The following is a 17878-nucleotide window of genomic DNA, read 5'->3' as shown; positions in this document are numbered from 1 at the left end:
TGAGGAGAGGGAGATGGAGGTTGAGGGGTCAGAGGAGGGAGAGGGAGAGGTTGAGGAGACAGGACAGAGCAGGAAGACCAAGACAGGGAGGAATGTGCGCTTCTCACATGATGAGAATTGTGTGTTGGTGCACAATATCATTCCCTGCTACGAGGTGATCTTGGGGAACCTGGCAGCCCGGACTCCGCTAAGGCGGCGCCACCAATTGTGGGGGAGAGTGTGCGACGCTGTTAACGCGGTGGGCCCACTAAAGAGGACAGTGGCGCACTGCCGCAAGAGATTTTCGGACATTAAGAGGAGGTTGAAGGAAAAAATGGCCCAGGAAAGGAGGTCCACAAGACGCACGGGTGGTGGCCCCCCTCTTCGCGTTGAATATACCAGCTATGAGGAGGAGCTGCGGCAGATAATGCCCCGTGAAATAGTGGAGGGAATTAATGTGCAAGACACAGATTCGCCCTCGTTTGCCCAAGGAGTTGGTGAGTGATTTGTCCTTTTTAAGCTAACAATATTGAAAATGTTTTTTTATTGTAAAAGTGTCTTTTTTACTCAATCAGTATGTAAAGGGCAATAATTTTGTTTATAACTGTTTTTTAATGTGCAAACACATGTCTTCCAAAGATTTATTATTTGTAAAAGGCTTTTTGCTGCAAATACATTGTATGCTTTTTCTAATACATCCAGATTCACCTGGACCACAGTTGAGTCCCATTCCTACAGCTACACCTCCACCTTCAGTCAGAGATTCGGCCACAGAAGAGCAAGCAGGTGTGTGATTTATGTTTTTGTGCTAAATAATGGAGTTAATTGTTTTTCTGTGGAAATGTTGCTGGCAAAATTTTTTTTATTAAAATATGGTGTGCTATGCGACCTTAGGGCTACATTTACTAAACTGAGATGTTGGCTAGAGCAACCAATCTGAATATACCTTTACTTTATTTATTGCATTCTACAAAAAGAGAGCTCAAATCTGATTGGTTGCTATAGGCAACGTCTTCACTTTTTTACACACGCAGTTAAGTCAAAATACCCAGCATGTACTACACAGAGGGAGGACTGAAATAGGATTTGTGTACCCCAAGGCACGGTCTAGCCAGATATTGCGTAATAAATCACAATATTTGTAGGTTACAAATACTATGCTTTTTTAGCCCCCTCAACCATACATAGTTCATATGATACTGGGTATTAAAAGGATAATATGTGCATCCTTAAGCAGGTAGCATAGGACAATAAATCATTAATGCAAAAATTGTGAAACAATCTGTAGTTTGTAAAGATTATTCTTTCCTATCAAGTGTTCAGAATGCAATATACAAACATATTATATCCTATATACTTACCGTCATTTTCATACACAGGGCCCTCTTCATACCAGGCACCTCAGGTGGAGTCCCTCCAAATGTCCCCTGAGCCAGATGAGCAAACCATAATCACCCTGGAAACAGTGGATGCCCCTGTGTCTGGTTTCCAGGATGTTGCACCTGGCCCTGCTGAAGCCCCAGCACACCAGCAGCCGGCACCTCAGAGTATGGACCCAGCCCGTGAAATGGCGCAGTCTATTGGTGCTTTCCAGCAGCAGCAATCAGTCTTCATGGAGAGCCAAACTCACAACATTTCCCAAATTGCGGCCCAGTTGAGGCGGATACACCGCACAAATAGCCAAATTCCTGCTGCAATCAATCGTCTGGCTAATGCCTGGGAGCAATCCAATCTGCAGATGGCCCAAATGACTGGGGCTGTGGAGGCATTAAATTCCTCCGTTCGCGAGGGGAATGCGAACCTGACCCGGCTGGCAGGCCAACTGCAGCAAGAACTCATTGCCCGCTTGCCTTCACCCTTTTCCTCGGCCACCACAAGTACCGCTAGTACGCCAAGCAGATCGGCACAGAGTACTCCTCCAAGGAGAGGTGCTCGCACCAGGGGTGGGCCAGGGAGAGGACAGAGTGGGGCAAAACATAGCGATATGCAAGCAAAAAGGCGTCGCTAGCGCTAACACATGACTATTGCCTCATGCTTTTTTTACTTTGTATAAGCATTATCCTTTATTATTTATTGTGTTGTACTGCAATAAATGCAGTTAAATTTCTATGGTGTCAGTGTTTATTTTCTGCTAATTAAACAAGAGTATAGTGATGTTTTAAAAAACTAGGCACTCAAATCATTTACACATTGCCCTCTGACTGTCACAAACATTGCACTCACATCAAACACATTTTAGAGAAATAAATGTTTTTCCTATTGTGTAGTAGTTTGTAATGAGACGGACTCTAATCTGCCTTCCGCCCTCTGTGCTCTGCACATCACCAGATGTGACACAGACCCCTTCTGCTTCAGTGTGTACTGCACTAATCGGTGGGGTAAATTGATGTAATGCTAGATTATGTATAAAACAGCCAGCCAGGATAATATCAGACCCCTTTTCAGGTGCATACATAACCACCCCACCAGATTATTCTAGTAAGCTGAACCTGGTTTACCAAAGTACAAATGTACGCTATAACACACCTCTACTAATGGGTTTGTGCCTGAATTTGTGCTGTGCAGATGTGTGAGGATGCAGCAGAGGAGTCATCAGCCAGAAACCCATTCTTTATTGAGTACAGTTAAAATTGCTTTTACACTCTGTTAAGGGATTTGTTGCAATATTAAACAAATGTTGAACTTAGTAAAAAAATTGCATCGTGGGAAAACAGAAGAGAAAAAGAAACCCAAATTACACTGCCATTACAAGACACTGGCCTTTTAACATATACAATCCCAAAGGGACAAACTTTGCACATGAAATGGCCCTTTCCCTTCTGTTCAGATTGACCAAATACCTCAAACAGCACACTGTTTGAACAATCTTGCCGCTCACAAGCAGCGCTTTCATTTTGGTCTTTTGAATGGCGGTTTTCCGGCGCCTTTATAAACCCCCTAATAGTAAATCCGGCTGTTTGTATGTGGAGCATTGTTGAAACCGTCACGGCGCTTTATACAGAGGCGGGTTTGAAAACATCATTTCTGGCCGTTTGGATGGCGGGTTTAGCGTTAGTAAATCCGGCGATGGCTAAACCGCCGGCAAACCCGCCGAAAGTCGGCGGCTTTACAAACACGCCTGATAGTAAATCTAGCCCATAGTGTCACTGGAGACGACAGGACAGTGCACTGTATAAGAGAATAGTATTACATTCCACAAGACATATCCTTGTCACAATATGGAAGCACAGAGCAGTATATCGGTACATGCCAAGAAACAACATATGACAGGTAGTATCAGTAGTGGATATACCTATGACAAATAAAATGTAAGGATATGTCAACGCTAAATTTCCGGTAAAGGAATGGATTGTTTTTAACAAAGGATTTGGGTTTACACATAACTAACAAAAGCTAGTGACACAAAATCAAAGTGATCATCTTTCCTCAACTATGTGAAGCCAACAGATACACTTTAATAACACCTCTGACCCAAATGAACAAAGGACTAATTGAGTCCTCATATTGTATAAGCAAATATGTATTATAGCTATTTGGTTTCAATTTAATGAAATAATGATAATAAGAGCTGCCATAGGACAGCAGATGAGAACAGTGTATCTCCGTGTGACTTTCATCATCAGAGTATTCTTGTAGGGCTAATAGCCTGGATTTGATGCCTCTTTAATGAAAATGTCTGTAAAACACTTGTGCTCACTGGATATTTATCTGCATTGACACTTTATCATGCTGAACCAGTAGACTCAGACACAGAGAAAATCTAAACATCCACAATGTTAATTGAAGCTGAAACAGTTTTAAGGTCCAACATGATAGCTGCTAGCAGATAGCCCAGAATACACATCTATTTACAGTACATCTGGAGAATTCCACTAATAAAGGAACAGACAGTAAATTAATACAACTCTACATTTCATACATGACTTAATTGTGCATTTAATGTACACAATATTTACTGTAAGCTTGCTGATGATCACTAACATGGTGACTATGCACCGCTGACGAGGATAATTTGCAGGAATATTTATGTATACTAATATTACTTGTATATCCCTCTGTAAAATTCCTGAAGCACTTTATTTCTATGCCCAGGTAGAAACCAAAATTATAATGGTCCTTGCAGTACCATTTTTACACCCCTATCGTTGGTTCCCTGTTTAAAGCATGCTCTTGTGTCAATTCAAACATTTACTGTGAGCACTTCTTTTGCGAGTAAAGTCCTCACTCTGCTTCTCTCGGGTTATGTTCTTGTATTGTTTGTAACCATGGTATTTTGCTTTTATCTAAAACTTGGACAAAGTGCCGTATATTCTGTTGATGCTTTATAAATAAAATAATAATTGTATTACATATATACACGTCACTGTCCTAACTCACACAACGGTTTTCACCAGATCACTATACTATGTGGTTATGCTCCAATTTAAAGTCATAAACTGGAAACCCCCTTGAAGTTAGTGAATGGTGGTAGTCATATCTCCGACGCTGAATCTGTCGACAGTTAGACTGTCGAACAGAGTCATTTTGTCTTCATGCTGAAAATGTAGACACTGTGATTGTCGACAGTAGTAATGTCGACAGTCACAATGTTGACATTAAACTAGCAATGCCGTTGGACCCGCCGGCACAAAATAGTGATAGCACATAAATAAAAACACTAATGAAGCTTAACCGCCCCCTCCCAAAAACACATGAAAACTTGTGCTGGCATACAAAGGGTTAAAACAAAATTTAGAAAAAAAAAAAAATTTAAAAAAAGAGCGTGCCCCCCTCAAATCAGATTAACCCTATTGCTACCAGCCTAACGCTGTTACTAGTAAAATCGGAAGAACAAAAAGCATGGGGTCCCACGATTTTACTAGAACCAGCACTAGAATTTGCCAGTCATGGCACTATAACAGGGGGTTCCCCTGCCATAATGTCAAATCAGCTTATAAAGGTTTCCCAAGCAAGCACCCAGCCTGCTGACCTGAAGGGATTTCTTTTAGCAATTACAATAAGGGAGACCTATCTGATGACTCCTAAAGAACGCTCTTGTTTAAAAAAAAAAAAAATAGTGACCAAAGTGAAATAATAAAATAAACTAAAACAAGATAAAACATAGATTTGTTTCTGTTCCTTTGACTCCATAAGAGTTAAGCTTGATACATACTACAGGTGTTTCATCCAATTATCATGCGGATCACACGATAAATGACTGTTTGGAAAGATATTTCCAAGATATTAGTGTATACGCTCCCTCGATCATGTTGTATCATACCAAAGCACATTGTATTGTTTGATTTGGTTTTATCAACTTCCTAAAAATCAGGATCAACAATGTAACATGTCGTGCAAATGTGGAAGTGTGTATGCACTCATGACCAGCAGTGTAGGCAGATCTCTATAGAGTGTGAAGAGTATTGACCTTTTCAGCAGATGATTATGACAGACGAAGTGCACAGATCTGAAGGTAAAACATGTAGGTCCAGAAAAATCTGCATGCTCATCGGGACTTTCAGTCTTTGGTAAAATCATTACAGTAATTGCATCTGCATTCATTTTCTGCAGTGTGTACCCTGCTTAAAATTATATGTAACTTACCTGGTATATCTGTACTCTGGGGTACGATACAAATACAATTTATGAACTTGACGGTGACACAGTCCTGGTAAAGCTCACTGTTGATTCCAGCCAATCGGTGGTTTGTGGGAGTGTCATGGTTTAGTATATAGCAGTGGTTCACAAACTGTGTGCCGTGGCTCTCTGGGGTGCCGCGGCAATCTCACAGGGGTGCCTCGGCCAGGGCCGTTTGAAAGCAAGGGAGGGGACTTCTTGGTAAATATTTTGGCTTAGGGGTGCCTTGAAAAAATTATGAAGACCCTAAGGGTGCCTCGAAATGAGAACATTTGGTATCTACTGGTATATAGGTTCTCACAGGATTTGTTTAAGTCTCTTCCTGGCTGGAAAATCCCTTCATCCCGCCCGGCACGATGCAGGGGGATGTACATGCTTAAAAATTGTCTTTCCTCCTATGCAGATCAGGCACAGTTGGCAGAAAGGCATTTGTGAACCGTCGACCAGTAATAAGATGATATCGCAGATTGACCGCAGGTCACTGCCCTCCTCGAAGTACCTTGGCTCTTGTTCCCCTGGCTGGGGGATCCCATGATAGGCCTTGTGCGGGCACGGCATTGTGAGTCCAGAGGAGTCGTAGTCACTCTGCCACCAGATTTAGCACCGGCTAAAGTCCTGGTCCCAGGACCAGTGGTAAGTGCCATATGGCCATACACTGCTTATGTATATTGGTTGTGTCGTCTCGCAACTTGCCTTCTCCACCACCGTTTAAGTTAATTTATTTTCAATAAACTGTGACCTATTACCGTATATACTCGTGTATAAGCCGAGTTTTTCAGCACATTTTTGTATGCTGAAAAAGGCCACTCGGCTTATACACGGGTGAACTTACCTGGTGTCCGGTCCCTCGGCTGTTAACTTCTGCATTGGAATGCATATGTTCCAACAACAGGAAGTTCGGCATTTGGAACGCAAACTTGCGTTCCAAATGCCGAACTTCCTGTTGTTGGAACGCATATGCGTTCCACTGCGGGGGTAAGTAAAAAATCTCTCTCGTACGAACTAATGCACAGCCTAACCCGATACCTGTAGAACGCCGCCCACAATGTGTTTGCTTAAGCTTCTGATTGCCTAGCATCTCTCAATCTATTTCCTGATTGACTCTATACCTCCTTTGTCCACTGCATATTACTCGGTTTGGCTGAGCTTATAATCAGAAAGGACGGCTGGCTGAAGCAATCAAATGGCTTAGGTTTGAAATATATCCCAGCCTGTGAATACAGGGCAGTTGTGTGTATGTTCAACAGTGTGCCTAGCTGCCTAACTCCAGGTCCTTCATTAATACACAGCCCTTGTTTTTAGGATTGTATCCCATGTAAAAGCAAACTATTTAAATGTTGCAGTATTTACTTTCACTGTTATGGAAGCTAATGGACTTGAAAGAAAATATCGTATTGCTGCTCAAAAAGATCAAGGGAGAGATGTGTATTTACTTGTCTATAATATCACAATACTTCATATGCTTTACTCCTATCTGGCTGACTTTTACAGCAGCTTTGCCCATTGAAAACTACTTTTCTCCCTTGTATTCCAGAAAGTGGGAACTTTGTGCCTAAATCCCTTTTTATTCCCACTTGTGACAAAATATTACACACAGGGGTCAAAGAGCAAGTGCTTGTCAATTACAATTTTTCTTTTCCCCCAGTCTATTTCCTGCTTTTAAAAATGGAGCTAGTGACTTGAGGAGGTGTCATGACAGGTGATCAAATTGTAAATCAATAAGTGTTAGAAATATCCTTGATCTCATGAAACGTGTTGAATAAAAATATTTTACACATACAAAAAAAAAATAGAAATATATCTAAGTTTGTGACAGTTAATTTGATACGTCTCTGCAGCATGTGTGTAATGCGCTGAATCCCTCTCCCTCAGAGCACCCTAGGGTGTTGCTTACATTATCTTTAATTTATTTCGGTTAGGTGCTACCCATGATTTTATAATCATTTATGAATGTTCCTTGTCATGTACTGTTATTTATATGGTTTAGCTAAAAATGATTTCATAGATTGAACCTATCATTTTTATTTAGGTTTTTGTGGTTAAATTAGCGCTGTGTTCCACCCTAGGCTTATACTCGAGTCAATAACTTTTCCCAGTTTTATGTGCTAAAATTAGGTGCCTCGGCTTATATTCGGGTCGACTTATACTCGAGTATATACGGTACTTCACCAAAACTCTTGTCTGGTGTGGTTATTTTAAGAATTAGCAAATCGGCTTAAGTGTTTGTGTGGTGTAGAGGCAGTAAATGACACGTCTTCTATCTGCAGTTTAATAGATTCATGGAAAAAGTTGTGTTTTACTTGTTCTCCTGATTCAAATATCCTTATCCTTACTTTATATATGTAAAATATGTTAAATCTATGTCAAATATTAGTAACATAATAAAGGAGATCTGCAAACTTTGTTTACAGCATCAAAATCTACATTTGCAGCTGTGGTGAAGGTATGAGGAGAATATACTAGCTCAGTGGATTCCAAACTTTTTCAGTTTAAGGCACCCTTAGGGTCTCCAAAAAATTTTCAAGGCACCCCTAAGCCAAAATAATTGCCAAGTAGTTCCCCGCCTTGCTTACCACTGGCCCTGACTGAGGCACCCCTGTGAGATCTCCAAGACACCCCAGGGAGCCTAGGCACACAGTTTGGGAACCACTGTACTAGCTGATGGATCTGTCCAGCTTTCAGTAATACACCATTTATGAATGGATCTATTTATTCTGATTATTGTTTATATCTAACACTACACCAGGGCATGTTATTTTGAAGTGTTTGACTGCATTTGTCCTCTGATTTGAATGGTAAGAATGTGGCTGCCGTTTTGTCTCTGAGGAGCCACGTTTGCACTATATTAATTATGCCGATTCAGGGATAAGAATAATAACTCTGCTTCAGCGAAAATACCATATTCAACATATTAAAATAAACGTTTCAGCCTTTTTATTTATAGATAATTACCTGCTTGTGGCTGCCGGTGCCGGTCTTGTAATTTTGGTTGCTGACACAGGGTTTCTGACCGTGATGAATGGAGGTGAGCTGCTCTTAGCACATAACTCACTTTCACCACTGACAGTTCCTGGGCAAGGTAAAGAGATTCCTGGGTTAATGGCATTGTAGCAAGAAAAGGAAGCAAGATAATAGCTCTGTAGGTTGTTGATTGAAACTGAGGAGATATTGTTGTAGCATAGTGTTTGCTGATAGCATGGTTACTCTCAAAGCTGTACAGGACGCCCTACACTGAGTGAATATCTGGAGTATAATGAACTTATTTTATTCAGACAGAAATAAATAAAGCTGTTTTAGAAAAATACAGACAGATTTAGCTATTTTTAAAATAAAAGGAAGAATTGTAATAAGACTATATTTGAATATTGTGCAACTGTATAAAATGATTACTTCACAGCAGCCATTTTGTGATGTTCATGAGAGGAGCTTCATAAATGCAACACCACATTTGATTAATTATGTTCTTATTAAATCATAATTTATATGTGATTTATAAGCCATTCTATTTATTATTTCAAAAAAATAATATTGTGTAGGTAGTATGCATGGTATTCGTGCCATCAAATTACTTTCTGTTACAGGGTAATCTATACCATCTCAATATAGTATTATTGCAAAGGTCTAGGATGCATGAGCACTGAAGTAAGGCATTCACAAAAGTGATTTTGTAGCATATTAAGTTGAAATGGGGAAATTCAGTCAGAACTCAGCTCCAGATATTCATCATCCAATTCCAAAGGGGATTGTCTCCAATCTCACTCACAATTATCTGATCAGGCTTCTGGAAATGAATCCCTCTTACAACAAGTACTACAAGCAATTGTGTCATCGGAGAAAAGGTTACGGGAAAAATTGCTAAAGTCCAGTCTGGACTGATGTCATTAAGACAGAACTTTCAAAAAATGAGAATGAATATATGAATACTGCATTTCTGATTTGGAAGATAAGACATCTCCCATGGAAGGTCAAATAGCTATCTAGAACACTTTGGTTTCTGATTGCAAACAAATCTGACTCGGAAGGTAGGTTGATTTTGTGGGACTACAAGAGACAGTAGAAGGGAACAATCCTGAAAATGTTTCAAAAAAATGTTTAATGATTGTGTTTAATGAATTAATTTGTCTGATCACAATCTTATTCTCTACAACGGGCTTCAAAATTCAAATACTTCAGAATTTGGATATCAAACAGCCAGACTATTTGTATGCGCAGCGGAAACCTTGTGGCGCCTAACAAATAAATGATAATAATAATAATAATAATATTATTGACACTATTGTCCTTTCAATTGATATCTTACATGTTACATCTTGCATACCGAAGAAATTGCCCTTACAGTAACAGGTAGAATTAACTTACTTAAAATTTGGCCTCCTTTACTGTTTGAGCTCTGTGTATTTGGGGTATAGGCAGTGCCGGTGCTAGGGTCCACGGCGCCCTAGGCATTTTTAAAAAAGCGGCACCCCCCTCCCCCCGCAAAAATCGCCTCCTTTCTCCCTCCTCCCTCCTCTCCTTACCTTGTCTCATCACCGCCGCATCTCTGCTCCGTCTCCTCCCCTCCACTCACTGACACTAGTAAGTGGAGGGGAGGAGACGGTGCAGAGAGGCGGCGGTGGTGACAAAATAGCCTCTTCCCCCCCTCCCCGTCCATCTGAATGCTGTGCGGCGCCGTGACAGGAATGGTCAGCGGTCGCCGCACAGTTTTAAACTATTTTAGAATACTGTGGTGCCCTCCAGGCGCCCTCCAGAGCCCGGCGCCCTAGGCAAGTGCCTAACCTTGCCTAATGGGAGCGCCGGGCCTGGGTATAGGACACACTTTATTAGGTGATATATGTGTAATCAAGAAAAACCTATTTGGAACAATGGAACCATGAAGAAAACATTGCAATTTGGATATAGTTAATTCTAGTCTAGCTATGGTATTTTCCAAATGGGTCAGCTTTATGTCCAAAATGTTTTTTAAAATCTCTTAAAGAAATGCAGTTGGAATTCAATGTTTCTAAAATCGCATATTTAATTTTTTTCAGCTTTGGCACACTCTGTAAATTCAATTTTTAAATGGTAAACCCAAGCGGATCTCAAGAAACGTTTCCATCCGAATACTGGTATAAGTACACTCTCGTAGTTGCCGTATGCAGACAGACAGAACACACTGCAGGATATACACAATGCATATGTGCAATATAAAGTCCCATCAGAACGAATGTAACAAAAAATTAAATACATTTACAACTCTTAATACTATAATCATTAATAAAAAATACATTAAAAAGTTATCTTTTTTTACATGAATAAATATATCAGGACAAGTTAACCCGTGCATGATACTCATGCATTCTAGTCAAATCAAGCTACTTAAGGTGTTAAAAAGCTTCTTGTCATGCATTTGGGCCATAGCCCAGGCCTCCTCAGGGGAAGAGCGTTACTTCCCGACGCAAGCGCCCTTTTTTAACGTGGTTTTGTCCACATGTTACCACCTCATCATTTTTCTCCATCACCTCATCCTTCATCTTTATCGCCACATCTATCCAGATGTCTATCCAGACACAAGGATCTCTCTCAGCGGTCCTGAGTATCACACTCCTCTCGCTCTGTCACCCCTGGCAACCACCAACCACTCCCCACTGTCACCCCCGGCAACCACCAACCACTCCCAACTGTCACCCCTGGCAAACACTCCCAACTGTCACTTCTCCTTCAAGAAATATATATATATATTTTTAAAATCTTTATAAACACTTTTAACAATTAACAAATTAAATTAACAAATTAAAAACATCTTAATATACCAAATTTCAGCCCTTTCTGAGTTTTTTTCCCACACACACTAAGAATTTAGTAGGTCAGTGTATAACTCCGCCCAGCAGGTGGCGCTGCAGCTTGGTTTTTTCTTTTCACACACACACAGGCTAACACACGCCACTAGGCTTATATATATTAGATGTTATTAATGCCTACTGTACATAAAAGGCATTTTTACAGTTTCCCTTACTTGCAAACACATGTTCTGTCATGCATACTCGTCCATCACCACTATCAATCGGCACTTACACCTGGACTGTAAAAAAAAATTAACTTCAATATGAGCGCTAACCCATAAATATAGTACCTATATATATATCGAACCATCGGGTTATATTATATACTAAAGGCAGAGAGTGGTTTCCTCAGAGAGTGAGGAAACCACAGCTGTGGAGAAATGCGGAAGTAAGATATACTGACTCTTAGTGAACACAGGACTTCATTGTTGGCTGGATTGGCTTGATATCTGCTATATATAATGATGGAACTATAAGACCCGGGTCTAAGAATGCAGAAGTATTTAGAGGAGTACAAATCCACAGAGAGACTAACCACAAGGAAGCCGTGGGTTATAAAGTTGGAGGGGAGTGGGATTTAGTGTCTGCAGACAGCAGTGCTACAAACCTCCCACACGAGTTTTATACCCCAATCCTAATAGGCTTGGCATGAAGCGGACTGCACTGTGATAATTCAGTTGATTTGTGGCAAACAATTTGAGTGAATTCAACCTCCTGAGACTGATAACAAGTATTATGCCTAAATATCGAGCATGCAATTCCATTAATGGTTATTGTAAGAGAATGTGGATTTACATACCGATCAAGCTATTTTCCCCTATGTGCACTAGAAGGGGTGGAGCTCTAACGCAATAAATGTAATAAACATTCTGGTCCCAAATTGATATTACTTTTCGTGCTATTGTTTCTTTTTATGTCATTTATTGTCATATTTTTGATTAGTAAAGTTACTTGATTTTAAACATATCTCTGATGAGTATTATCATTATATTGTGGCATCCTATGACCATACCTGCCTACTCTCCTGGAATTCCCGGGAGGCTCCCGAATTTTACGGACTCCCGGAAGAGTAGGCAAAACTCCCGAAATTTGGCAAAATTCACGGCAGTGAATGGAGGGGCGGGGCTTAATCACGTCATTAAGCTCTGCCCCCTCCATTCAATGCTGTGAATTTCGGCTTTTTATAGTGGGGGCGGGGCTATGGTGACGCAAAATGTCACCACGCCCTCCTCCTACCCCATGTCACAGGACTTCTGCCCCGGGGGAGAAATCTTAAATGTGGGCATGTATGCCTATGACTTCTATGATTTAAGGGAATTGGATGCACTTCTTATATTGGTTGTGGTTTGCCTTAAATGTTTGAATACTTTTATTACGTGAGTTAACAGCACCTCCTTAGTGTTAGCAAATCAACACTTCTTTCATACTCTGTCATAACTATTTATAATAAACTTTTTAGTTATCAGCATACAGACATGACAGGATCTTACATTACTAGCACATTCTTGTACAACAGAGTACATTTCTATAATACAGAGTGATAACACATTTGGTAACAGCGCCACCTGCTGTCCCTCCAGTGTAATCACTCAATCAGCATTAAGTCTCAATCTGTTGTAATAGCTCAACACTTAGCACCTATAAAACCATTTATATTGAAGCAGGAAAGTTTTATGTGGCCCATAGCTGGGGAAAGCCAATGTTAATTCACTGTTCAACTCCTTGAATCTCATTTTAATATCTATCTTACAAAGCTAAATCTCAATTCTGCGTAAGTCATAGTATGAGGTACATGATTCTGTCCAGCCAACATTTAGCAAGCAATGTCCAATCTGCTCAGGGACTCTCATTAGAAGATACAAAATGCCCCTGTAGATTCATCAGTTTTAATGAGCAGATCCATTGGCTTCCAGCATAAATTAGTGCACCCTCGCAAAAGTAGATGCATGTTGTCACAAAACAGCTTTTGGACTCAGGGGGCCTGATTCATGCTCGGACGCAATTTGCACACAATTGTTTTTAAAAAAGAGCACGGAAGTTGAGCGTAGCTCATACCATATTCAAATCGAAGCAGATCTCAAGATGCATTTCTATTTGAATCTGGGTGTAATTACGCTTTGCCAAAATAGTATTTGCCTTATATAGACGGACAGAAAATACTGCAGTATATGTATAAGTGTGTGTGCAATATATCAGAACACATACAAAAAATATTCTATGATAAAATAAATGAACAACTGTAATCATTAAGTTTTTCTTAAACTTCTTTATATATTTTTTTAAGTAAAGATGCTTTTAATACATACTGTACATACTATACCTTTTTTAGGCTAGTTTACTACATTACATGGTCTGTGCTAGTGACAGGTATATGTGTAGTTTTTAAAACAAAGTCTATGCCGTGTCAGTCATCACTATCAGTCAGCACTTACACCTGCCCTGTAGCTGGGGCAAATGATACGACTGAAAACAAGTGGGACCCAGGACTTGAATCGTCCGCATCTGCGACAGAACACCCTTACTATACATGGCCGAGTCCGCCCCTCCCCCATTCCGCCTCTTAACTCATTGGCGTAAGGTCTGTTATAGGTAGAGTTATTTCAGGCAATATACGCTAGGAAAATGGAGGTACGTCTGAACATGAATCAGACCCAGGGTGCACATCACCTTTTTGTATAGTTTTCAGTTGTAAATAACTATTTATGCTTCATATACACAACAGAGAACACAAACTTTTTATTATTATTTTATTATTATTATTATTATTATTGTTATTATATTATTATTCTGAAGCAAATACTGTTTGTATCTTGAGTAGCATGAATGTACTCACTGCACTATATACAGGGACCATTCATGAGATTTATGCCGTAACAAGGATGTCAGCTATTCTCTCCACTGCTCCATGATGGCAGAATATTTCAAACTGCAGCTCATTTTGAGAGGATAAAGGATTGATCTGGCATCTTTTTTTATATAAAATATAATCAGGTCTTTATTAAAAAAATGGTGGATGATCATGAGTAAGGCGAGCCTCAGTGCAATGATGTTAATGACCCTCAAACCAATAAACTTGACTACTAAAGAAATGATTGAACAAAAGAGGCATTTTTTTTTTTACAAATAAACTTTTCTGCCAAAGGACACTTTAAGATTTACAACTCTCATGGCAAAAAAAAGCTATCACTGAAAAGAAACTATGGAAGTTTCTATGGACTTCTAATATTATGACCTGGGTGTAGCAAATCTCCAGTCTTGCAGTTAATGTATAGCTGGCCATAGGCAAACCGAGGGGGGTGGGGTTCCTAGTGCCCGGAAACCCCCTCCATGCCTGGGGCACTGTATAATTGAGGTGGCTGGACCCTGCCCCCGCTTCACACGGCTCTGCTTGAAAAAGGAGAGCTGTGTGCACCTAACAGTAGTGCATGCAGCATTGCCCATGTATATTATAGAGATAGGAAGAGTTGGAGAACAGCCAAGCACTGTCTAATATTATAGCCATGCTCCCATGCATGCTGGCCACGCCCACTGGTGGCGTGGTGCGGAAACCCCCCTGTACAAATCCTGCGTTTGACCCTGCTGGCATCTAATTTAGTGGAAATAGCAGTAAGCGCCTCTTTAGAGCAGTTTGTGCGCCTATCACATGTATTTAATGAAATGGAAAGAAATGAAATGATAGCTGGGGAGCAAGAGGGGTGTTAGCAATGTTAAAAATAAAATACTTTTAACCAACCAAATACATTATTAAAGTTATTGCACTCTATTAAAAATACTGCAAGCTTTACACTATATTAAAAACAGGGACTTTTACTTTCACATGTTGCAATGTTTGTTAAGCTGACCAACTCATACTCATGTCCTCCTATTCTGGTCAGTCCTACACTCTATATAATCATAATTTCAATGTGAATTTCACCATGATTATTGCTACATTTTTTTAATTTAAACTCCGCAAGTACCAGCATGCCCTGGTGTGTAGTTTATTTTTTTTAAATGTATTTAATTATTATTGCCATTGTTGTTAATATTCTTTTTTTTTCTGCTTCTATATCTTGTTAATAAGTTTGCTAGTTTTGTTCGAAAACTAATTGGATTTTCTTTTATATATAGCAATCATTTCCCATAATGAACTGACATTATATTATTCTGCATTTATGGGTATGTAGGGAAAATGCTGATTTTAATGTATTATATTGTATTAATATTTAATAAAATAATTATTCCACACTAATCTTTTCCCTGCAAAAATTAGTTGCAGAATGTGGGAGAATGGCATGTTCTCCTGTCAGTCCTACCCAGAATTTGTTAGTCTCCCGGATATCCTGGGAAAGATGGGCAAGTATAAACAATACTCATGTGTTAACAGTGATATATTAATAAAGTTCTTACAAATGAAAAAAAAACCTGACAAAAACACTTAAAATCTAGATATTGTCTAATAAGCCGGAAACACTGTTCAGTGTTGTTTTGTCTGTTTCATCTACAAGAAGAATGATTTTATCAAATGAAACAGATGCACGAATGGTAACAAAGAAATAGAGTTGTTAATAAACAAGTTAGCAGAACAGGATTTAACCTAATTCCCACGCTGCATATAAGGTTGTGTAATGTGGCAATAAATAAAATAGCCAAATGCATTTTTGGTAAATAAATAATAGGACATTAAAAAAATAGGACATTATGACTTATAATACATGAAAAAGCAATAAAGACCATATGGATAATTGTAATTTTTTTAGTCAATATTTCCTTTAAGGGCATATGGTTATTCCCATTTTTTTTTTTATTTCTATAAAGACTATTTCCCTACAACTTCTATGTTAAATTGCAACCTTAAATTTCTCCATGGAAAAGAATAGACAAGAATGATTATTTTAATAAATAATAATAAAGTAACATATTTAAAAATGTAATACTAGTGCGGATTTCAAGAGCACCAAATCAAAATACTTTTTGTTTTCCTTGTGTTAGGAGAGTATTTATTAGTCTGGGAGAGCACCACCTATAATAAATTTGTAAAATTAAGCAAGATTGAATATATAGGGTAAAACCATTTGTTTCCTGTATTGTTAGTCACTTTTTTGTCACATATATGGAAAAGTCGTTGTAAGCATAAGAGTAATATACTAAATCATCAGGTAAATAGTGAAAATGTGTCATACACATAGCACAATACTGTACTACATTGTCAGATATGTAAAGAAAATGCATCATACGCATAATAGAAAACGTGATGAGATATGTAAGGAAAATGCTTTATATGCATATTATAAAACATGACCAGGTATGTAAGGAAAATACATCATATGCATAATATAAAACATGACCAAATATGTAAGGAAAATGCATCATATGCATAACATAATATTGTACTAACTTGTTAAAAATGTAAGGAAAATGCATCTTACCCCTAACTTAATACTGCACTACAGTGTCAGATGTGTAGGGAAATCTGTCATATGCATAACATAATAATACTATAATACATTGTCAGACATGTAAGAAAAATGCATTATTCTTATAGCATAATACTGTATTACAGTGTCAGATGCGTAGGGGAAATGCAAGATACACATGAATCTAACTACCATGCAAAATTACACGTAACACATCTTGTTTTACTGTGCATAATTTTAACGGTTTAGCAAATCTATATGTTGAACTTAAAATTAACCATATATTTGCTTTGAATGCAACTGTGGTGCTCTATTTTAGGTTGTACATACCTTAAGAAAATATATAGCATCAACCTCTCTTGTATCTCCTACCATCTTTTGGGAGCCGATCTTAGTGAGTTCTCAGTCTTGCAAAAGCCCTCGTCATTGTGTCATCTTGTTATCATCATCAGATTTGAACAAAGTAGTGCAAATAGCTCTTCAGGATTTCGATACAGTATAAGGGGCCAGCCTGGGGCAAGATGGTCTAAACTGTCTAAAAAACTTATATTGCAACAATAGCCACAACAACTGTCTATTATGAGCCATTCTATAAGACCTATAACAAATATGCATTATCCTTCAGCCAGCAGAGTGGCATTACGATTATAAACCAAACAGAGGTGCCCGCATGATTATATAAAATCAAGAGGTGTCCACATAATATTATAACATCCAGTAGTGGGAGGGTGGGTGGCTCTAGGCTCCTCCTTCTGCCTCTGTTATAAATCCACTGCTGTGAATACTGACCCTCCCTCTTTGTCTGGATTTGCTTACGGACACAGACATTCTTTCATCAATAATAATAATTTACTTTTGTAAACTTTGTTACATTATAAACATTGTGAAAAATAATTTAAAATAATTTTTCACTAAAAGCAGATGCTTTCAAGTCATCTTATGTCATTCTGGATAATTTCACCTAATTCTTTAATTAGAGGGCAGAACACACAAATGGACTACTAATGTATTTGCCCTATTGTATTATATATTTTGGATATTCGTCTATCTGTTAATAACTAAAGCACT

At 38.9% G+C, this 17878-nt stretch overlaps 1 protein-coding gene across 1 annotated transcript in view; it reads left to right on the top strand.

Moving 5' to 3' along the window:
* The first annotated feature begins 226 nt into the window (after positions 1-226).
* Positions 227-17878, top strand: part of LOC142159442 (uncharacterized) — a 31799-nt gene continuing 14147 nt past the window's right edge. Inside the window, exons 1-3 of the mRNA XM_075214346.1 lie at positions 227-476; positions 682-765; positions 1359-1562. Coding sequence (XP_075070447.1) covers positions 314-476; positions 682-765; positions 1359-1562 — 451 coding nt within the window. The 5' untranslated portion in view covers positions 227-313. The remainder of the gene's footprint in view (positions 477-681; positions 766-1358; positions 1563-17878) is intronic.

The sequence above is a fragment of the Mixophyes fleayi genome, chromosome 5 (genome assembly GCF_038048845.1).
Source record: "Mixophyes fleayi isolate aMixFle1 chromosome 5, aMixFle1.hap1, whole genome shotgun sequence".
Taxonomy (NCBI): Eukaryota; Metazoa; Chordata; class Amphibia; order Anura; family Limnodynastidae; genus Mixophyes; species Mixophyes fleayi.
Note: the sequence above shows the minus strand (reverse complement) of the source record. Positions and strands in the feature narration are given on the sequence as shown.